General features: G+C 39.8%; 1 protein-coding gene across 1 annotated transcript in view; it reads right to left on the minus strand.

The window, feature by feature from the left end:
• The window catches only part of LOC138934788 (spondin-1), a 161,842-nt gene extending 137,528 nt beyond the window's left edge, over positions 1–24,314 (minus strand). The window contains exons 1-2 of the mRNA XM_070298872.1: positions 23,828–24,314; positions 17,524–17,759 (exon numbers count right to left, since the gene is read on the minus strand). Of these exons, the coding sequence (XP_070154973.1) occupies positions 17,524–17,758 (235 nt within the window). The 5' untranslated portion in view covers position 17,759; positions 23,828–24,314. The remainder of the gene's footprint in view (positions 1–17,523; positions 17,760–23,827) is intronic.
• Positions 24,315–24,593: the final 279 nt, after the last annotated feature.

A 24,593-nucleotide genomic window follows, 5' to 3' on the forward strand; every position in this document is an offset into this window, starting at 1 on the left:
CTCAGTAAATTAAATTTTAGATAAATAATTTCTACTATTATATCTTATGTGTATCTTTTCGCGTTAAAGCGTGATTAAAATTGCTTAATCAATATATATAATCAAAATTACGGAAGGATAAAATGCGACGAATTATTTCTCGATTTTCGAGTTTCTAACGCACACTGAGACAAATATCATTTAAGAAAAGAAGATATAAGGGAGGATCATCAAACTGTAATTCAAGGATGACACCGTTGTTCAACTCTCTCTCTCTCTCTCTGTCTGGCCTTCAGTTCAATCACGTACGACACTTTTTCTCTCTCGACCGCGTCGGAATTTAAAACGAACACGTGACGACTGTTTGCTCGCGACACGTGCTCGATTCCCGCGAACTACCGTTATCCCTAAAACGCGCTCGTTCCCAGTTGGGGCACGATTTTTCGGGGCGTGTTACCGCGAGTCGAAAATGCACCCTCTTTCAGGGAGATGGGTTAACGTCGAGGGATGGCAGGCACGCAAATTTCGCGGATGAATTCGCCGTAATAGAGAGCATCGGCTTGTTCATCGCATATCTCGCAGGCTGAGAGGGTGGAGACCAGTGGAGACCCCCCGAAGAGGGTGACGTGGCTCTCTCGTACGTGACGCGAAAGAGAGAATGATAGAGAGCGACCGTTCTCTATAGAGTTCGCGGCTGGGGATCCGTCGGTACATAAATACAGAGTACAGCGCGACGTCATCAACAATTCATCGCTATTATTAGCGGCGTCCTAACCGCGCTCTCCTTCTCTCTCTCTCTCTCTCTCTCTCTCTCTCTCTCTCTCTCTGTAACCGAGGTGGTTCCCAAGGGTAGGTGCAAGCGAGGGAAGCAATGAGGGGGTGCACGGAATATACGGGCCAAGGGGGGTTGAAGCAGTCGCTCCCGAACCGGCGGACGGCGAAACAGCTTCTGAAACACGCGCGACTACACGAACGCCGACGTCTAATCTGCATGACTAACTATACAATTTACCTTGCGACTATCCAAGTTGCTCGCTGCCGTCGTCACGGAAATTTGCCGCGTGCCGAAAACAGATCGCGTTATTAATTGGTCACGGGTAACTTGCGAGCGTATAAACCACACCCGATTTTACCCGACCGATCGGCGCGAATGATTTTATCATCGTATAACGCGAATCGCAGCTGTTAAATTAACTGTTACACGATACACTTAAAGTTACTATCGCTCGTACGACGCTCTTTCTTCGCAGATTTTTAAAAGAACCATTAGCACAAACGGTTGTAAGATAAGACGACGTTGGAGCCATTTTGGGAAAACTTTTACCGGACTTTTGCGACTTTTTCAGTAAAGAAAAAAAAATAGATTTTTATTAAATGATATATGCTTGCCTGAATAAATTTGTTCGCTTGTGATGCTATAATATTAATTTGGAAATTCAAAAAATGCTGTTTTGTTGCGTGTGAAACGAATAACCATTGTCTGTATTTATTACTCTTATATGTAAATATTTAAGCATAATTCACAGAGTGTGCATTAATAATTCGTAACCTAACGAAAAATATTGCTGTTCGTGAAAATAAATTGGCTCTCGCCAATAAATATTTAAATTAATCGATTATACAGAACAATTGCTTCAAAGTATATATATTTGTTATTAATGCACTGCGTGTTAAATTATACTATCACGTTATTGTGTTAAAACATGTTATAGCACAATGGTAGAAATAATCTCAGACTCACTAAAAATAAATCAATAAGTTATCGAGCAACTTCATCGTTGCCACCTTTCATTAATATTTAATTGCAGTACCAAACAATTTCAAGTACTCAAATTTGACTTTTCAAAAAAATAATTGGATCTGATAGTATTTATCAAATCCTCGATATCGATTAAAATAAATCACTCATATCCGTCTTATTTTTATTTCACACGCACATTTCAAACAATCGCACAATGCGTTGAGTTTAACTCGAAAGACGCGAAAAATGAGGAGTGTTCGCATCGTTTGTTCTCGTTAAAATTTTCCTCGAGTCTCGCTTTTAAAAGACGCGATTAAAATAACATCGCGGCGAATAATGGCGACGAAGAAAGTACATTCACACCTTAATTTCTAGATAGTTAACGATATTCCGTAAATGAGAACGTGTACCGGCATTAAACATGCCGGGCGTAATCATATTAAGAGGAATGGATCGCAATTTTTCCTTTCCTACGTGACCTCCTAACTCGACGTTGTCGGCCATCGTCGTCTCGAGTACGTTGAGTTCTCACGTTTCAGGACGGTATTAAAATTAATGACACGATCCAAAATTCTCCTCCTCATTTCCTCTTTTCTTCTCAGCGTAATGAGCGTTAACGCGGCGCGTACATTTGTAAAAGACAAAAACAGCTGGATATATCCAGCATACCTGTAATTAATTGGCATCTGATATCGTTTCATTAATCAAAACGGCATTATGCGATGCAAAGCCACAACGTTTATCAAATTTTCAAGAATTGAATAAAATTTTCAACTTACTTTTCTCTTAATTTATAACTTGCATGCGTCATGTTATATGTCAATCAAGATGCATTTATTTACAAGATAAAAACGCAATTCTGACACTCAAATATTGATTATCCTCCATTCCTCGTACAAGATATAACGTCTTCTTTACACACACACACACACATATATATACATATATATATATATATATAAGGAAAAACATGAAGAAATGACAAGACTGTCGCATGTATTCCTTAAATAAAGAAAACTCGTGATTGTCGGTCGCGCTAATGAGTTTTGTCTAGGTGAAACGTAACAATAGGTTGCTTTAAAAGTTCCGCGTAGATAGGACGAACGACAAAATTATAGCCGGAGTTAACTCTCGCAAAAGTTTATACGAGTTAACTTGCCCCCTAAAGTCTTGACGCCTCGAACGCGAGCGATGCGCTTTATAACCGGAGGCCGCCGTGATCTCTCGCTGCCTCCTTTAATCACCGACAATGAATAAAGTATGCATTTCTAACTCTGTTAGCTGCTCCAGTAATTTAGTACGCCGAGTGAGGATTAATTAGTATCAGAAATCGTAATAAGCCGCTGTCGCAGTCTTCGAAAATTATGGCGGCGATTTAACGCGAACCGACGAGATATAAAAAAAAACACACACACACACAGAGTTTCTCCTGCGCGACATACTCGTACGCTATAGGAATAATAAATGGAAAAATATTTCGCATCCAGTACACATATTAGAAGGGCTCAATTCTCATGCAAATGCGAGAGGCTCTCTTCCTCTTTCTCTCTTCCCATCCCTGTCTATCCGACGACAATCTTTGTCTTATTCTGTATATTTCAAGGGACTGAAATATATATATTCTGGGGGAGACTGACTGCTGCTACAACAAAAATCGCGCATTAAACTTTTATCGAGACTTCGACTCTTAAATCTCCTATCTCTCGCCATAAACCTTAATGGCCAAATCGATATTCATTTCAAACCACCTTGGCAGCGGTGCTTAAAAGTATCGTCAACGCGTTTCGAATAAAAGTCAAGACCTTCTGCGGCATCCGTCTACAGAAACGGAATATAGGGCAAACTTACAGGGTAACGCCGCCCCGTCGCCGGCCCAAACTCATCAATTCAAATAAAACTTTACGAATACGTAGGATGACTCGCGAGACACGAATAATGGTATGCCTCATTCGTGCCCAACGGTCCTTCAAAGCTTTCGTATCTAACTTTGAAGTCAAACTAAAACGATGCCATTTTTTCGTACTCTTGAAAAATAATGTCTAAAATATGATATCTAAAATAATAATAGTGTAAAAGGTGTATTGTGTGAATAAATCGTGTAGCAAATTACGCGCACAATTAGTACGTGCGTGTAACATTATTATAAATTTTATAATAATATAATAATTATATGGAAATATATTATAAATTATATATTTTTTTCTTCTTTTTTTTTTGCATCAAAAAAGTATTCTCTGAAATTTTTTATTTGTATTAAATATAATTTTTATTTAAAAGTAAACAAAGTCGGCTATATTTGTTTGTTATATTATAAAGATCCACGTAATATAACACTAAATTATACTTGGTATGCTACCGTGGTAAAATTGCGCGCAGCGTGGATATTTCGAGATCCCGACACGGACTGTCGACGCGTTTCTCCAAATTCTTTCTGAATTTTCTTTCGCAGACGAAGAGCTTCACTCGTGATGAACGTACACGGACATTAACCCACCGTCACGCGAGGAATTTCTCCGATCGACTTTCGCGAACGGAAATATATTCCGAGCACGTCTCAAACGGGAGAAGATCCACCGACGGTGTCTCCTGCCGGTGCCGGCAAGGGAATTCTCCTTTTCCGTTCCAAGAGGATACTCGTGCTAGAAACTCCATGCTTCGCGATTCTTGTACGACCCGTGAAAATCGTGGTGCTTTATAATGTCACATTTAACCGGCAATCTTCTCGTTGGCTAGTATCCGCGAATATATGATAGAAATTTTCAGATAACGAGACGCGATCGAAAGAAAACGTCGATAAAACTTTTAATCGCTTTTGTCAGATGCAAAAGATTCGAGGGAAAGATACAACAAGCCTTTAGTAGTCACTCGATCGCTATGATATTTGTAGAAAGTTACTAGTCTTGTTGTAGACTAAAAAATGTATGCATCTACCTAAATAAAAATTAACTCGGATTTTTCTTCTCAAGATCTTACAACAGTTTGCTTTTATATCTCCAATATATAATTGTATATTTCTGTTCGCTTAATTACGTACGATTATAATTAGCTATATTACACGTCGCAGCAGCGCGTACATGCAGGTATACGTCATACGATGGGAGCCATTTTGCCGCATTATAAATACTTAATTAATAAATCCCAGCAACTTGTAGTTTATTGACGAGGGTTTCTCCATCCTTCTCCTTTTTCATTCTCGGTTATCTCAGTTATTCACGAGGAAGGATTAATTAGAGCGGGAGACCCTTTATACAGTTACACCGGAGAGCAACATCGTTAGATCTTTCGCGACGAAAACGAAGGGAAAGGAACGATATGGCTCGAGCAAACCGGCAGTTCGTTCCAAGCAGAGTGTTACGGGTGACGTGAGTTCTGTCAACTCTCAGTAACTAGAACGGGAAGTTTCGAGTTTTCGCTTTCCTTCCTTTCCGTCGAGAGAGTTGCCTCTCTCTCTCTCTCTCTCTCCCCCTTCTTTTTTTCGGCTTTTCTTATTATTCCGATCGGCTGCGAGACTAGATTCGAGAAACAAACGAGGGATGACTCCGGGGAAAGCAGTTCTCGCGGGAAAGGGAGAGTGTATTTACAAGTTTAAAAAAAAATATTAAATGGAGACTCCCCCCATGGTGGCCGCAAGGTAATGCAAGTTGAGTTATCGGTGCACTTTACATAATTTATCTCTCGTAATACTGTTCTTTCTGCGGAATAGAGAGAGAAAGAGAGAGAGAGAAATTCTCCCGCAGCACGCCGATATCGATCGAGAATCTGAGCATTGTTACACGTGTTTATTCACTACTCCTCTCGAGTCGTGTAAACAACGATGCGCGAACTATCGATCAAACAAAATGTCATTAAAATGCGATGTGTTCTTCGAAAATCGCCGGAGTCCCGGCGCCTCGTGATCATACTTGAAAATGTTTACTCGACTTCTAAAATCGAGGAACTCTTTATATTGTATATGTCTGTATATATGAAATTAATACCGTAATAACCGTGCGAAAAAGAAAAAGGCGACTGTAAGTTTCATGCACAATTAAAGCTATAAACGCATATACATATAAATGTTTGCAGATATTTTCGCACTTTATCATTATCGATAAAAGATAACTTTATATTATTCTTCAGTTTCGATATTTTGAACACTCGCGAAAATGTCTAATTCAGTGTATGTTGAAAATGTGAAATGTATGTTGAAAGTGCGACTCGCTATTTCGAATTCCGATAAACATGAAAGATGAAGCGTCGAGAAGAAGCGAAACGTGACGAGATATTGAAAACCTTCACCAATTCCCTCACTCCGCTTCGGATCAATTTTGCGCCAAGTAAAAAATAGATTTTCATCCATTGACAAGTTTTCATCTTGACAATCTGACGATCAGCTGTTTGCGTCGCGAGACGTAGAGACGAGTCGCTTCTGACACGCGCGACACCAAACGAGGATGTACACTAACTAGATGGTGGTATCTCGTTTAGCGTTCAAGTCCTCATTTCGTTTGGGATTCTCGCGGAATCTTGAATGCGTTTTCATTTCCCGTCGGAAAAAGTGGCGGAAGCCGCCTGAAACGAGCATTGCAAATCTGCCGCGAGTGTACGGGAATATAAAATGATTACATCGCGTCGTGTACTAACGTATCGCCGATAAACGCGGCAACGCAGATGCCGATTACAGTATATATGTATAACGTGGTTAATCGAACGACGAGGATCTCCATGCTCGTAAAAAAAAAATACCAATCCGTTTGTGCAGCATTAACGCGCGTGATGAGAAACTCAAGACGCCGTAAAAACGAAACCTGCAGTAAAATCGCGCGTGAAAGTAAAGCTTTAAATGATATAGTATCGATAATCACGGATAATTGTCATAAAAAATATAATATATACAAAAGTTAATTTTTATTTCTAACAATCATAAAAAATGTATATATAAAGTAATCGTCCGGAATGTTGAGAGCACACGGTCGCGGAAAAGTTATCTTACGCGAAGTTGATCGTTCTATCCACACGCAATGACAAACGGAATAATAGAGATATCGAATAGAATAGCGAAGTAAAGATTTTCTCGTCTTTTTGACGCTTCTCTTTAACCGTTCGTTTCGGAGGCAACCAATGATCGACGTTCAAACGAAATTCGCTGGGTTTGCGCTTGTGAGATAAAGGAAAATTTACATCCGCATCCGATTGTGAAAATGTGCGCGAACGGAATTTTGCGCGTAACCGCCGTCCTTATTCAACGTAGCATTTGAACCGGATACATGAATAAAATGATGTACAAAAGTCTCTCGTAAATGCTTATTGGTATTAAACTTAAATTGTATTGCAGACTGCAAAATATTACACGAAAGATAGATTTGAGATCTTTCTCACATATTGATTTTAAAAAAAAAAGCTCAAACTTTCAATATTTCATCGATATTTTAAGATTATCGTTATCGTGTAAAATTCAGACAAGAGGTCCGAAAGGATTATTCGAAATCATTGACGTTGACCGGCACAGCTGGAATGAGTCATCCGAGTGCAAAATGATCCTACAAAGTGAGTCAGTAGTTCAACCGTGTTATCTATCTATAGCGAAACTGTACGTTTCGCATCCTAAATATTCGCCCATAAATTATTACGGATATCCCGGGACAAAATTATACACTATGAATCATTCATAGATAAATTTAAATTCAACGTTAGATTTGTAAATCTTGTGTAACTAATAAAATTTTTACATTTCATAGAATACTAATATAATGATTGCATAGTAATATGCTATAGCAAATATTTATACTGTAATTGATACTTAATCCGTATCAACGATAAATTTTATGTAAAAATTAATTTTTCGAAACTATTTCGCCACTTATAGAAAATTGTGAGGCAATGATTAATAGTATAGGAACTATAACATAACAGATCTTTCGTTTGTGAAAGTTTCTATTAAAAGTACATGTACATGCGAACATGACATTCGTCAGTGGTTCATTCTGATGAACGAAAACATCGTGGGAATCCTCAAATACCATCGGTATGCCTTTCAGATAACTGGGCGACACTAGGCACGTATGCCAAATAACCAGGACAATTTCAGAAATGAAATTCTACCTACGTAGCACTAAATCGTAATTAATATCGTGTTTCCGCCAAACTAGCTCGTTAATCAAATTTTATTCCACAACAAGGGTGCATTATTATGACGATCGCATAACCGGGAACGTGGCTCATTACGCAAATGGTAGTCGCAGCAGTAAATGCGTACATATACGTATGTGCGTGTGTATATAATAGGTTCGCGTGTATACGAAATCGCTGTTGATAGCGCGAGTACGGGCAAGATAGCTTGCAAAGGGTTTAATCCCCTTTCGTAAAGGGACGAGGGAAATAATTTATTAATGAAACGTGTGTATTCATTTTACGTAATGCTTTTATCAGCGACAGAGATTTGTCGCGTGACAAAAAATCGCATCCAAAAAAATCGGTTTTTGCGGACTTGAAATATGACTGTGATATTTGCAATCAAAAATTGAAACGATCCTAAAAGAAACAATCTCTACAAAATGTAAAACATCAGCAACGATTTAATGATTTTACCTAAAAATTGATTAAATTTTAATATTGAATAATATTGTCTCCAAATAATCTTTAATTCTATTGGCTTTTCTGTTCTTTACGAAATAATTTATTTGACCATCATTATCGTAATCGTAGAAATCGTGTGAATAAATAGACAGGGTCGTATTAACGATCGCTCTTTAATTTCACTTAATTTTATCGCGTAAATAGTCGTTTTTCGAGATCAACGAAATCACGAAGGGCGAGACTCTTGATTCATTCTAGAATCGAAGAGCGAGAAAATGCGGGTGATTTGCTCCCCGTGCCAATCGACGGGTGGCAAGAGCTTCGTGAAAGAAGGGTGGGACCATTTGAATAATTTCACAGGAAATTACCACTTGACACTGGTTGCTCCTAGATACCGAAGGGATAAGGATCTTTCAAACTCTATTTGTCGAGTACGCGGCTCTATTATACGACGGGGAACATTAAGATTCAAAGACAGGATTCCTCTCCTGCCCCGATAAAAACGCGATATCATAATGAAGAAAATACGATATAAATGTCGGAGACGCGAAAGCGAGAGAAAAAAAGAATACGAATCCGACGCGACGTAACGAGAGGAGAGTGCCGCGCGAAAAAAAAGTTCGAGAGTAACGAGTGAGAGGTAATTATAGCCGCGCAAAATCGCATATGTAAAATCCCGCACTTTGTAATCCAATCGGAAACGGCGGCTTCGCGAATTCGCGCAAATGTTCCTGAACGGGTACGTCGCCGCGCCGTGCTTTCGTCTCGATGTTTTTGCGAATCATGCAAATGCATGGGCTCTGCACTGCGACAAAGGGTTTCCTCTTTTTTCTTTTTCTTTTTTTTCCTCGGTCTCGGAAGCTCGGACATTGATTCGCGCGTAACGTAATCCGAAGCACGGTAACAAATGAGTGAGCCGAGTGACTGAAACGGAAGGCGAATATAAAACGAGTAGAGATAGAAAAATATACATAAAAGAGAGAGAAAGAGGAGGGAGAAAGGCAGACGAAGGAGGAAGGAAGACTATGACAATGGATAGAGTCGGGCCTGGTGAGCTCGAGGGCTGGCGTTTATTAAATCAACAAAAGCCCCTCGAGGGATGGTTTTCAGATGCGAGTACTACATCTGCTACAGAAAGCTTTCCGTCGTACTTGTTCTCTCTCTTCGAATCTCTACGTCTCTCTATCTCTCTTCCCATCTTCTATCGGTCGCTCGTTCTCTAACCAGGCTCCTTCTTCGTTACACTTTGCGGTTTGTTCAGACTGGCGATTACGACAATAATAAGAAGAAAGATTCGTCTCTGACGATGAGAGAAAAATCTCTCGGGCTAATCAAAACCAGAAGTACCACGGTGCTCTAATGAATTACTTCAGATTTAAGACGCCTTTCTGTCCTCCGCCTTGGCTTCGTTCTCATCTGTCATCCGCCAAACTCTTGTCATTAATATCGGATCCGTTTTGTACCGTTATGACCAGGACTCGGATTTTTGTCACTTTTTTCCGCTTTTTTTCGTACAAGACATGATTTTATTTAATTCATATTAACACGCTGCTATTTTAAAATGCAACTCTGTTGCATTTAAAATAAAGATGCGAACCGCAAAAAAAATTCTGAAACAAAAAAGCTCGCAAAATTACTATGACAAGCGCGCAACTCCACATTTTATAACGCACGTTAGGAAATAATGACGAAGAAAGAAAGATGACGGCGTGAAAAGAGAACGGGTTATAGTGGAAAAGGTACCTCGAGTGTCATTCGTCTAAGAAGATTGATCTCGAAAACAAGAACGTATTAATTATCTGAAAACGCATTAATAACTTACAACATGCGCGGAACATTAATTAAATATCACTTATGCGCGCATATTTCCCGGACATATTTCTCGTCCCGGTTCTATTTTCATCGCAGAGAGGTATAAATATATTTTTTCGCGTGAATCGCGAGAACGATTCTGTTCGATGGGCGTCGCTCGGTCGCCGCGATGGCAAAATAACGCGGACATCTCGCGCATCGCCGAAGACGTAGTTATTAATGCGCCGTCCACATTTCCTGTCGTCGTAAATTATTATCCGCATTATCGCCGTATCGTCGTCGGGAGCGTGTTTACATCGCGTGGCATCGGGACAAATCGATACTCGCGCGCGTTATTCCCCGAGTTTCGAGTAAACAGATCCGAGATCTTTCTTTGCTGGTCCATTTCGACTTGTGCTCTTGTGAATGTAACTTTTAAAGATTTAATTTCTTCGACGCGCGAGCAAAAAATCTCCACGTATCTCGACGAAGAATTGCAATCACGGAAATTGGGACGGATTCAATCTCTACTAGAGCAAACGTAATGATACCACGAATAACAGCGTCTCGAATCGCGTTATCGCAAGTTGGGCGAAAATCTCGAGTCTCGCTCAATTAGCATTACGACTTGAGCAGGCAGCAATTATAAATCCGCTCGCTCTCTTTCTCTCTCTTTACATAACGTTCGAGCAGCAAGATGCTCCACAAAGATGAACTGGCTCGGCTTTTTAGATTCGCCTGAATCTGCGCGTCCAAGTAGGTTAGCCAATTACGACGGGGAATAAAGTTAGAGAGAAACATTGGTTTCACGTTGGATAAATAGAGAAGCGACGAATATTATTATTTAAGTTTCATAAAATTAAGTGTTCAAGTTCGTTCTTTTCGTGTAATTTATATCTAAGATGGGGGATTCTCTCACTTAACATGCGCATTACCATGTAGAAAATATATTTTATAATGTAATTTTGGAATTTTTTTATGCAATTTTCTCTCTAAGAGGCGAGCGTAAAACAGTTTTACACATTATTATAGAACTAATCGTGTAATATTATAAATGGTAATTTATTACTTTATATATTAGTACAGTGTAGAATATAACATTCTTCAAAACACGATATATTGGCTTTTTCGATAATGCGAGATAAAATATCCAAAGGTATGTGTAGCAAACTGTAAAACGTTCGCAAACAACATGTACTCGTTCGCTAATGAGCAACTAAAAACGCACTTGCAAAACAAGAGGCTGTTTCGAGTGCCTCTCGCGCGAATAACGAAAGAAGACTGACAACGAGTGCCCTATACGCTCGAGACCAAACAGACAAGTAGGCCACGAGTTGGACAGACTAAAAATTGCCTCGATCTCTCTTTTTGCTCGTCACACGCCAGCTCGAAACACACGGAATGCTCTTCCGGTTTGCTCAAAGTATCGGGTGACGAAGGGAAAACGAAAGCGTCGCGATAGAATTGGAGGAGTGGCGTTTTAACGATTCCGTCAGAAAGTATGTATAACATCGTCGCTCTTGGCTCGAGTTGCATACTTTGAAAGGTCGTTGAATTTAACGCGGAATTAACTGCCACGTTATATAATCTTTTCACGAAAGCGAAGGAGCAGCCGGTGATCCGTCGCAGTCACGACGCGTCTTCGCGTAGATCCCTCGCGAAGATTCCAATCTTAACAAATCCGTTGACAATGGGCGCCCTTTCCCTCCTCTCTTTTCCCCCAACCTCCGCTTCTTCTACTTTTCACCGTCAATATGGGTGCAGCCGGTGTATACGGGAAAAGAGAAACGGGAGCAAAGGGAGAGAAGAAGAGCTCGGCTTTCTCGGTTCGGGCTAAAAATACATCTCCTCTTCGCCCTCTCCTCTTCCTTCGTATTCTAACCCTCTTCGTTATGCTATTCCTCTCTTTCTCTTTCACATCGTTACCTCCTTCTCGCTTTTTCTCGATCTCTACACCGCACGCTACCTCGCTCGTAGTCCAGTCGATTCTCCCTCTATCCCTCACTTGTACCAAGCCATCGCTCTGACTATAAATAAATAAAAAATAAATAAATAAATAAAAAATTACAGGAACACCGCGCGCACGCGATGCTGGTGTCTCATTCGCAGAAGAGAGAACTATCGTGTCAATATTTTCCTATCCACAATTTTCTATTATCATATTCGGATTTTGACGGTGTGCCATCTATCTTGATTCTATTAGTAAAAACGCATTTCTTTAAAGGAATGATGAATTTTCATTATTCTGCTTACATCGTATTTTTACACCTTATATAAAATCTATAGTCTCTGAATTATTTCAAATAATTTCAATTCTCAGAGATTAAATATATAGCTTTTTTAGTCATTTCACGCGTCTTTTACTCGGCTCGTCATCGAGTCGAGAATCTTGTTAAAGCGAGAATAAAATCTGACAAAGAAAAGAAGATGTTTCAGAGGCAGACACACGCGCGAACATATATATATTTCGAAAGTTTTTGAAAAGTTTTCGCGAAATTAGCTTACTTGCGCCTAAGTTTTATGTACGAGGCATCATTCGCGGCAACTTTATCCCGTTTTCCTTCCGATCTCGCTTCGCGCTGTATGGCGTACGCGTGGCTTCGTTCCAGAGGCTGCTTTACTTCTAGCTCCGAGTTCCAAGACCGTTCTGTCGACGGTGTCTAAACGCGGGAAACTCTCTCTTTCTCGCTGAGAAATCTACGGTATATTGTGTACGTCGAGCTATATTTTGAAGAGTCTCCTGCGCTCGATAATCGTGTTCACGCGATCAAATCTTACCAAAGATAAAAACAGCATGTAACTACGCGAACACTCGATAAACTGTCACTCTTTCGTCGACACGAGTCGATACGAGTAATTTTGGTCTCAATATATACGCACTTATAAATCATTATATTACTAAATGATTTCTAGCCGTATAAATTATTATAATACAATTTCCGTCATTTTATTTTAATATTTTGTAATAATAATATAAAAAAATATATATATATTTAATATTTACATATACCTTTTTTTCTTCTTCTTTTTCTCTATCTCTCTTAAAGATAAAAGTATAATACTTTAGCATTCTAGCTCTTGAATGATTACAAATAAAAGGGATTATTTACAAGGATTAATGACTATTATTGAATCTATCCTCACGCACGTAGACATCGCAAGCTGGCGCTCACCAGAGATATTTTTGGGCCGCCCTATACGCACTGGATGATGATTCACGCTTCGGGAAAGAGAACACTCAAACATCCAAGAAGACTCTACATCGAGAGACTCAAGGATGAATCGCGAATACACGCATAAATACGTGCATTTAAATTCGGAGCGCGTTCGCAAAGTAGTACAAGCGATACCTTAAACGACATTTATCCCGCGCTCCGTCACATGAGGTCCATGAACTGTCAGCGACAGAGGGGAAAAACATTTTTTCTTGTCGCTATTACGGGGATCTATTAGCATAGCGGGAATAGGCAAACTTTCGCATACGTCGAAGTGCTTTTTGACTTGCCGATGGACGCGATCCCTCTTTTCCCACGAATAGCCCAAACTTTCGATGTGTATCATCGTTGCCGTACAAGGACGCGGCGAACATATTGTATTATGGAAAACATATTGCCATAATAACGCCACCCTTTGCCAAGATAAAAATCTCAATATCGATCGACGTTTTTTGCCGAGACAATAATTTCGACGATATATCAAAACGCAATTACTTTATATACTTTTGTGAATAAAAAATATGCACATTTGATGCTAAGAGGTGTTATTATAGAAGATTACGATACGTTCGCGTCAAATATTTCTCGCTATTCTTCTCTTTTCTTTGTTTCAGCAAAGTATAAAAGATCAAACGTCATTAAAAACATATCTTTAAGCGTAAAATTAAATTCGCGATTCTCAATTAAAACATTTCGCGCAGATTACGTTTCATGTCCGTCAGAAAATATTTCCCATTTACGCTCATCGCGCAAAGATGTTTACAAGATTTTCCTCGTTATTCGATATAATTCGTTCTATCTCCGAAGAAGATATTTGTTCGCCATTAGCGTAGTGTCTACCATTAGCGACGCTATTATTATCGTGTTTGCTTTGCAGATACGCGCACGCGGTAACAGCGAGTCCCTTTGTTCCTCGTGGATACGTGCAAGTTGTAAGAAGCTCGTAACCGAATAAAATGCACATTTATTCCGACCTGCTTCAGTTATGGTAGTTTCGATGCGTTTACATTTGATTCTCATTATTTAGTTAAAGGCCACTTTTCTTTAAATGTGCCATTTTTCATCAAGATACGAAAAATGCATTATTTCTTACCATACGGAATGTACAATGTTATTAATTATACAGGCAACGTTATTAATTATACAGGCATTAATTATACTATGCTTAAAGAATGCCTATTTTATTGTATAAATTTTTCTTGTTAATTAGATATTATTCTCATTTCATTCTCAGAAATAAATGAACTTTAAATGTATAATATCAACTGAAAACTTTTCATGTATTTTTATTTAAAAGATTTTATCTTTATACGTATAAAATATTTAAAAAATATAATGTATCGTGTATCTAGATTCGATTACGCGTTATCGAATAATGACTGCGCGTGCTTCCATTTAAATTCAGAGTTCGAGAACAGTAACAAGGAGAGAGAAAGAGAGAGGATAAATTGAAGAATGGACAGAAGGAAAAAAATATATTGTAGATCGAGAAGAGAAACAGTAGCGTAAAGAGGGGGAAAAAAAAAAAAAAGGAAGACTCGAATTAAATCGACCATATCCGGAGCCATGAAAAGAAAACAACGACAGTGCGCGGGCAACAATTTTACGATTCGGACGCACGACTGAAGGAACGGCGGAAACGATGGAGAGGGTGTATATACGACGAGAGAACGAAGAGATGCGAATTCCATTCCATTAGTCGGCCGTTAACGATCGAACGTGTTCGCTCGACTGTGTGCACGCAGGATATATCCACAGAGAGGTTCTGCGGAATGCGGAGAGAAACCTACCACTATTACTCGTCCCCCGCACCCCGTCTCGTGCCTCTTTCCTACCGCGATTTCTCCCCGGGACGGCGTAAAGGATTTTCGATTACGTTTTGTCCCTGCTTTTGTTCCGCTCTGTTCGGTATCAAGACCACTTCGCGTCGCCCTCTCTCCCCTCCTTCGTATTACACGAGAAAACTCACAACCCTCCTCTCTCCTCCAATTCTTTATCTAATCATCCTTTGAGATCCTCTTTCCAGACAAAACCTATGCATTTTTCCCGATTTTTTCACGCGTCGCGCCTCTTTTTTTTTTTTTTGTAATTAACGCGCAAAACTTTTCGCGATATTTATTTTCCAGAAAGAATCGCAACGTGGCTGTTGAAACTTATGATCAAGACTAACTCTGATGAATTTTTTGATTGCAATCGAAATAAATAAATTATAGAAGTATATATATATATATGAAAAATTCAACAATGTTCATTAAACGAAGAAAAATAATCGCATAAAACTTTGAATTAAAAAGATAACACATATATATATATATTGTATGTATATACTATCTTTCTCTTTAATTGAACTATATTATAAAAGTACAATATATTCTCAATTATTATCCAGTAGATATTTTCCCCCGATGATCCAGTTCATTTATGTACAAAAATACAATCGTCGTTATTTTTGAATTATATTCGAGCAAAATATTTCAGGGAATATTCCGAATCATGAACTACCGATACGAGAACGAATTCGACGAAAGAGGAAAACACGGTCCTTCGGATTCTTCTCTTACATTGCCGCCGAGAGCGATCTCTCGACTGCGCTAAAGTCTGGAAATTGAATTTCGGCGGCGCACACGCGGCTTTCTAATTCGAATTTGAGGTTTCTCGCGGAACATTCGCCCTCGTACATTCGGCAAAACGGCCGGATCAGGTCCAACAGAATTTATTCGACTTTGCTACATGGGGAAAGGGACTGGTCGTTGTGGGAAACGGAGGAGAATGGTCGGGGAGACGAAACGAGAACGAAGGATCACGACCACAGACACCAAGCGAAAGCGCGAAACTATGGAGACTAACTAGTGGCAAGAGGGGTTGCGAGGGATTTATAGACCGACGAAGATTTACGATACCTGCACGTGCCTATGTACAGGGTGTTCCGGTTATAGAAGCGATTAAGATCAAAGATCTTTAATCTCGTAATTGACAACAGTAAACTATAATCAAAACTATCTAATACTCGCATGTTATGGTCTCGATATAGAAAATTTTACATAACAATTATAGTAAAAAATTGCGCGCCAAAGAATCCATCTATATAATAAAAAGATCTGCTTTGGGAGGGGGAGACACTCGTATTATACATGCTCTGTCATCACTTTACAGACATCCACGCGCAAAAACATCTCGAATTCACGTCAGATGGCTGCGAACGCCAGTGGCAGTAATGCGATAATTCCCAACTTCTCCAATTATCGTTTCATCCCCGCCCGCCTTTGCGCCTTTCGGGTCGAAGGACCGAGAAAGGAGGTCGCGAAGAAAATAAACCCGTAGAATAATGCTCGGGCTGACGTTGCCCGAAATCGTCCGGGAGAGATAAGTATTCGCCGTGATCGAAATCGCGCGGATTTGATTTTATCTGCGAGGATCTGATCGAATTGAAGTATCGGCGGTGACGCGCGAGAGAGCCGATAAGCCGGCAAACAACTCTCGCGAGAGAGATCTCATTAATTAAGGGCGACGCTGCTCTTTGTCTGCGGATGATCGTGTTACTCGCGGAGAATCGTACAGATTCGAAATAATTAGAAAAATCTAATTCTGATGTCAGACTTGTCATTTCAGCGTCCTCCGATAAATGAGATTCGAATCGTTCCAGGAACAATTCAATCTAATTTTGCATAACGTCGCGTCTGATTAAAATTGTATTTGATATCCTATGTATTACGTAGAGCGAGAAATATTTTCAACGGGCATATTTTACATTTCAATCTTCATTCGAGATGCGCGTCAGATCCAAATGCGTTGCAAATGATATATTAGCCTTTAAATTGAATTTGATTACCGTAGAAAAATAGCTCTTAATATGTAGGATTATTTGCGATTCTCTTTTCGTATATGCAAATTATATCATTTAAATTACTTAAATCAAGTATCCGTCAAGTATTTCTGCGGCATTTACTCTAAAATGGTACTTTTTTTTAATTTTTTTTTTTTTTTTAATTTGTATCGATATATAACATATCGAAATGCAAATTTTTTGAAAGCATTTTCAAAGAGACAAATTCAATATTATATCTTTCAGTGACAAAAAAGTAAAAATGGAAAATAAATTTGAAAAATTAAATTGCTCAGAATAGCTATATATGTATATACTGCGGCGAGTACGATTCTTAGGATTAAGATTATCATGCCCTTGTTTCATGCACGACGAACTCATCGATCGAGCCGATTTGACACTAACAAACTAAAACTCACCGATTAGTTTGCCAAACTGCGCCGGGGGCTTCCACTCGGGATAATGTCGTGGGAATCGCGCCCTCGACCAGTAGGTCCTCAGGATAACCTTGTATAGCGCCAGCTTGTCCTGCTTGTCCTGCTTCTCCTGTCGATCCTGGGCGTACGATCCGCATTGTCCGTGGACGGAGAGGAATCGCGTGGCCAGCAGGAGCAGCAAGAGCACCGACCACCGGTGCCACGTGCCACGAGACATCCTGCGGTGACATATGCACAAGATAGGGAAGGATAAAAAATAAAATCGCCGTCGTGCCGAGCGCTATTAGGTCTGTTCTTTACAGTTGAACTGGCCGCACCAGTTCAGAGCCCATCCTTCTCCTTCCAATGGGGACAGAAAAAGATAAACTCTGAACCGGTGCAGCCGGTTCAGCTGCAAAGAACAGACCCATTACCTCAGCCGTGGCGCCCGGTATGCACGCGACACGTGTTAACATCCGCCGTACGTATGCACGCACGTACGCGTACGCACGTGTTGCATACTTGGGTCGCTCATTCCGTAACGCGACCGCGCGATGGAGATGGAATTCGACACGCGCGCGCGTCACCCCCGACAATTTTCCGTGCACGCGTGCGTGTACGTGTGCGTGTGCGTATTGTGTGCGTGTGCGCGCACTAGGGAAATATTAAGAGGAACGCGAAAGTTTTAAAGTGCTCCATATAAGGAGACGTCAAGGGAAGATAAAGCTGCGAAACGACCTACTACTAGATGCAGCTACTTCGGATAGTAATTTCTACCGTTACTACTACACGATACCGTCGGGAAAGTATAAAGCTTATCTTTTATCGGTGGACTAAATTAAACTGAAGTGGCGCAACAATTCATCGTGTCTTTGCGACCGTACAATCATCTGTTATAACCGTCGCGTCGGTGGAAGAATACCTTGTCTCCAGAACTATAAGCGAAAAGCCATTGTCTTGCATAATCGAATTATCGTAGTGTCCGAATGCACATTTATAAATAAAATATGAGATTTTAATTATTTTTAATTATTTAATTATAATCTCTCTCTTCGTAAGAAATTTTTTGCGGAACGAAATTCTGTCGCTTAATTAAATCGCAGGGCATATTTTACTTTCATAGAATTTTAATCTTTTTTATTCCTTTCTCAAAATTCTGACCGAAAGTAAAAATCGATTCTAAAATTCATCAAATAATTCGTCGCTAAAGCAACTTCTTGGGAGATCTCTCAGTTTTTCAATTACGACAATTAATGACGTGGTATTTTAGAAGCGTGCGATGCAAGAGACACGCGTGATAATTTAGGATAGTATTTACTTCAAAAGCGATTGTGCATTGCTTGAAAATTGTATTGTCAAATAACTTCGCGGTGGTAACCCCGTTTCGATGCGGTAAACAAAATTGATCCGAAGGCATGTCGATAAAAGAGGGAGAAGACGACGCGCTTTTCCCTCGCGTAACTACTGAATAATTCAGGGGCCACTGAGAGCTCAACGGGGGTCTCGTCTTTGGGGGTCTCGAGGTTCTTTTACATGGACGCAATCAAAAGGATAACGCGATATTACCACGCGGACGAATAAAGTACCGCGTAAAAGGCGATGTTCGGCAGGTCCGTGCCATTACATCCCCCAGACTTCCCTCCTCGTATCCCCCTTTTGTCCGTTGCGCATAAGAACGTGCCGATTTTTTTCCTAAGTGAATCCATTATTTGAGGGAGAAAGAAGGGAACCAACGTTTCCCAATTATCATCTCATCCGCAGAAACGATCGGGGAAAAATGTCTGCCGTAAAAGGAGGCACGTAGCTAGTAGACTACTAGCTTTCTCTCGCACATATATATATATTTCACGAATCGCATAAATTTCGTCGTATTTTAAAATCCGCGTAAATCTATCAATCGAAGATCTCGGAAACAGTTCCTCTCGCCCCCCGGATACGAGCGGGCGACACAGTCGGCTACGCGATCGTATCTCGCGGCGGCTTCGTGTTTACATATGCAAACTCGCGCATTCAAAATTCAAATCGCATTCGAATCGCTTCCGATAGGCCCCAACTTGGCCACCCAATCGTGTCATCGCGAGTCGTCGAAATTTCACGGCGCTTCCGACCCGCTTTTTTCCGGCTGACCACTCGGCTTCGAGAAAAATCGCGTCGCTGGAATCGTTCCAATACCGGATTTCGAAACGATTGGCGACATCTATCATGTGGCTACTTAATATGTAACAGAATATTTCTATCTCGAATAGAATTTGTCAAGTCGTTAATATTATTTCTGTATATAATATATTATAAATAATTTAATATTTATAAAAATACAATAATTTGAATAATTCATATATACATATATTGGAAATTTTTTTCCAACAAGTTTGCACACAATTTTTCATTTTTAAGAAATTAAACATGACCATATGCAATAAAATTTATATAAACATTTCTGTGCTCTATTGTAAGCATTTTAAAAGAGAAAGTAAAAAAAGAAAGATAAAATTGTACATTTAAAAATATTAATTACGGCATTAAAAGTTGGAAGAGCTCTTTCGGAAAACACAAATTTCAGCTTTTAAGATAATCGTCCTGTATTTCGTCGCTAGCCTTTCTGACGAGAGGCTAAAATGTAAACCGAACAGTTAATGAAAAGCACACGAAAAATATTTATATCCCTTGCACAAAACTTTACCAACTTCGCGAATCCACCGTTAAATACTTCTTTAGGCCCTAGTACAGCGAGGTAACTACGAAACTTTCCATATTTCCGATTCAGTATTGATCACGATGCTGGACGATTGTAAGAAACCGAATCCAGGAACGATACGATTCAATTTATTTAGTAATTCGTCTATCGTGTCTTTTAAATACTAGTTTTTACTACTTGCCGTAATTATATTGTACATATACTCATTTTACATGTTATTATTATATTACGTATCTTTAAAATGTTTTAAAAGATGTTCGCGCGTATCGTATAATTTTATTTCCTTTTAGTACAATTTGCATTTAATCTTTTATTAAAAAATTTCTTTAGTCCTCTCTAAGCTCCTAGTAGAATAAATATAATCTGCGATCTATATTATAAAACCATTAAAAAATCAACGAAAATTATGAGGGGAAAAATTTTCAGATTAATATCTCTCCTCAACACGAGAAGACTATCTGCTCGAAATTTTATAATCCCTTTACCTCTCGCAGAAAAAAATATACGCGTTCATTCTTTCGCTCTATTTTTCTTCACGATATATCAACGTTGATGTGGAGCAGTAGTGACCCGAGTTAAGTTTTTTTTTTTCACGAAATACTCAATTATATTTTTGCGCGAGATAATATCTGCGGCAAACATCTCGTAGGAGATCTCAATTCGCGGCTCGCGTCAGTACGCGTTGCGTAAGTAAAAATCCGTAATTATAGTAACGCTCTTGTGTGAGTCGGAACGAGTCTCCGGGGGACATGGATCCGGAGTAGAGTTTCGCGAAACATTCTTGCGACCGACCGGGGGAAAGGGGAGGAAGAAGTAGGGGGAGGAAACATTATTTAACCCGCGGTGGTACAAGTCGCCGCACTCTCGGAATAGCAGCGGCAGTAGCGGTTGAGTAACTGAAAACCTTTTTTGCGCTTTACATTTCATTATGTTTCATTAGCGGGAGGGTAGGCGAAATAATTCACGCGCGAGCCGCGAATTATGGTCTCCCCTCCGCTCGCGCGAGCGAGTAGGTACATCTCTCTCTCTCTCTCTCTCGCGTCATATGGAGGATCAGCATTGTTCGTTTTTCAGCTCCGGTGACCTTATTTCGTCGTCATTGTCGTCGGAAAAGTGGGAGCGACGACGACCGAGGGAAATTGCGACGGCGCTTGTACAAACGACCGCGGATGACGTGGAGAACTTGAGATCCGGGGTCCGTGTTTTCCTGAGGTCGGGCGGTTGATTAATTTAACGGCCGCGGGAGCTGATTCCACTATCTCTCTCTTTCTCTCATCTGTATCTCTCATCGGTCTATTAGCGCGATTCTCCGCCCCGGTGTCTTCGAACTTCGCATTTCCGCGCTTTCCGGTAAGCAACAAGTTGTCGTAAATCTGATTATTTGTTGACACGTAAATAACGAAAAGCCCGGGGATCTTGTCCGAAAGGAAGGGTCTTGCGTGAATTTGGAGGACGACCGCGCGTAACGTTTCACGGATAAATCTTAATCGACAAACAGATGGAAAGGATTATCTCTCCTAAGATTTTTCGAGAGAAGAAATTTGAAAGTAAAATTATTTTAAATTTCTCGATACAATATCTACGATAACTTCGTTATTTTTATGTATATTTATATTGATCTCATATATATTCCGATTATTTTGTAAAAATCAATCAATTGCATTCTTAAAGTATTCGTAATTTTAATGAGCATCGTCGCAACATCATAAAAATAGTGTTTCCTATGTAAACGTAATAGAAACTATGTTTTCATACCTTAAATCCTAGTTACGGATAATTGGTTTTGGAAAATTAATACTGCCATGCATTGAGGGAATCTGAGACGGAACCAGGTTTGGAGTCGGGTCGAGCTCGGATTCAGGGTTCCAAATCGTGGTTAATGGAATCCCCCTCGCTAAAATCTGAGCTGTGCATCGCGCGAATATACGTAATAGTTACCGCGTAATAATAACCTTAACTCGCGCGGATACAACTCGAGTTACACAACAGCTGAGCTCTCGTCGGATGGCGAGTATCAAATGTCATCACCAGTTAATAAGCTAAAAACGTGGTATCCTAACGTGTATTGAAGATCTGTTTTTTTTTCTTTTCTTTTTGTGCCAAGCACATACTCATTATCAGAATATACACACAGCTTTTGTCTAAGATTAAACTATTACTTGGAATTATAATAAAAAAGATTATGTTATTAGTCATGAGTAAGCATATTTACTATTCTCAATTGTAGAAAGGAACTGAGAGATTTTAAGATAATTATATAAATCAGATAAACGTGCGAAAGCAAAATGTCATGGCAGATATTAAATGTCATTATCAATTAATGAGCCATAAAACGATGTGTCATGAGATGTATTAAAAATTTATACTCTTGTACCATTAAACATATGCTCAGAAAAATAAAATAAGTATCTATATTATACAGTTTCTGTGCTTCAAATTAAATATTGATTTAAAATTATAAGAAAAAAAAAATTGTATTAATTATAAATAAATATATTCCATATTTTGAGTTGCAGAAAAATCGGATAATTATGTAACAAAGCGAAGTGCATGGCAGGTATCAAATATCATATATATATACCAATTAATAAACCATAAATAACGATCATATCATAATATATTTATATTGACGATCTATTCTTTTGTATTATTAAGCATATTCTATATATATTAAATAAAATAAAAAAGTAAAAGTTTATATGACTAAGCTTATCTAAGATTAATTATTTACTTAGAATCAAAATTTAAAAAATATGATGATTGTAAATAAATATATTTGCTATTTTGAGTTGTAGAAAGAGAGACTAAACATGTTTTACGATCGGTATTTAATTCGATAACGGATAAGATAAAGCTAAATAGGCAATACTATCGACGAGCTCGACGGAGAGAGAACGGAAAAAAAACTTTACGCAAGCTTCACGGAAATCGTTGGCGACGCATCGGCGCGTGGGTCTCGATTCCACGTAAAAAGGGCGCCTTCAATCTTCTGTTTACCTCGACATTGAACGAGTAGCCGATCAAAGGGACTTGAGCTTATTGGCGGAAAAGAGAGAGAGAGAGAGAGAGAGGCAAACTCGCTTAAAAATGTTTTCGAAAACAAATTACCTCTACCTGCGCAAACCGTGTCTACCCGCAATCACTTACACCCGTATGTAAAATAATAGCACTTTTCGCACAAAACTCTTAAAAATCTTTATAGAATATATTTACTATATTCAATAATATTTTCTACGAGGTGTTTTCGAAAGCGTTCTGTGTAAAAGTGATTTTTTTTTATAGACTATCAAAATTGAAAAATATTACGAAAAAATGTAAGAAAAATTTTTACATAAAGTTGCAACGCACGATTTTTCCCAATAAGTATGACGCGTGAACGTATGCGCGAAAAAAACGTTACGACCAATTTCTCGAGTCACGCGAAAAAAAATCGCCATTTTACCCCTCGTGGATGAAATTCTAAACCATGCGTGGTAACATGATATATTGACGAGTACCAAGCCCCATCGCCGATCTATTCGTAGCGTTTTTTTCGAAAGTGCGTCTTTCGCACGAGTTAAACATTGGGATAATAAAATGGAGGAATCGACCTCGAAATGCAACGCTCTTTACCTTTTCGACGATCCGTCACACGAACACCTTCGCGATTAAGCCTCGTTCCCACCTTCCGTCTGCGATATTCTTCTCGGACTCCGAGCTGCAGGTGCGAGCGAAATGGACAAGACAGTACTCGCGGGGAAGGGGGGAAAAAAACACTTTTCACACGTAAATATCACACAGTCATCGCATCGCGGATCGTGTTACGAGTCGCGGAAAAAAAAAGGGGGAAGAACGACGAGACAGAGTTACTCCTCTCCTGGCCGACTGCGTTCACCGAATTTACCACGCGAGATTTCCCATTACTTTCCTCTCGAAGAAGCGCCGCGACGACGATGACGATGACGCTCCCGCCGACACGCGCACGAATTTGGTCGCGGACGATTCCGGGAGAGGTTCTCACGTTTCACACAACCAACGGCGGCCTCGGATCGCGTCCACACGGTCCGCAAATCCCCCTTTTGCCGGGTAACGGCACCGACGAACACACGATGTTTTCAGGTCGAGGGTCGCCGCGATACTGCGAGCGAGCGGGGCCGCGCTCGCGAACGCTCCTCCACCGAACGAACGCGCGTTGATTGCCCGCGCAATCCGCCGCGCCGCCACTTACGCCGCTGCAGTAGGTCTATTTCAAACTCGCGCCCTCTCTCGCGCGTTACTATTTTCGCGGCTATTTTTCCGCTTGCATAAGTAATTGTGCGTTCGCCATTGAGGGTGCTATCTTTGATGACGCTTCTCCTTCACATATTTAAGAGAATCAGTTTCTTCTTGTACGAAAAAT

Source organism: Polyergus mexicanus, unplaced genomic scaffold (assembly GCF_030449975.1).
Source record: "Polyergus mexicanus isolate NDT 795.1 unplaced genomic scaffold, iyPolMexi1.0 SCAF_7, whole genome shotgun sequence".
Lineage (NCBI taxonomy): Eukaryota > Metazoa > Arthropoda > Insecta > Hymenoptera > Formicidae > Polyergus > Polyergus mexicanus.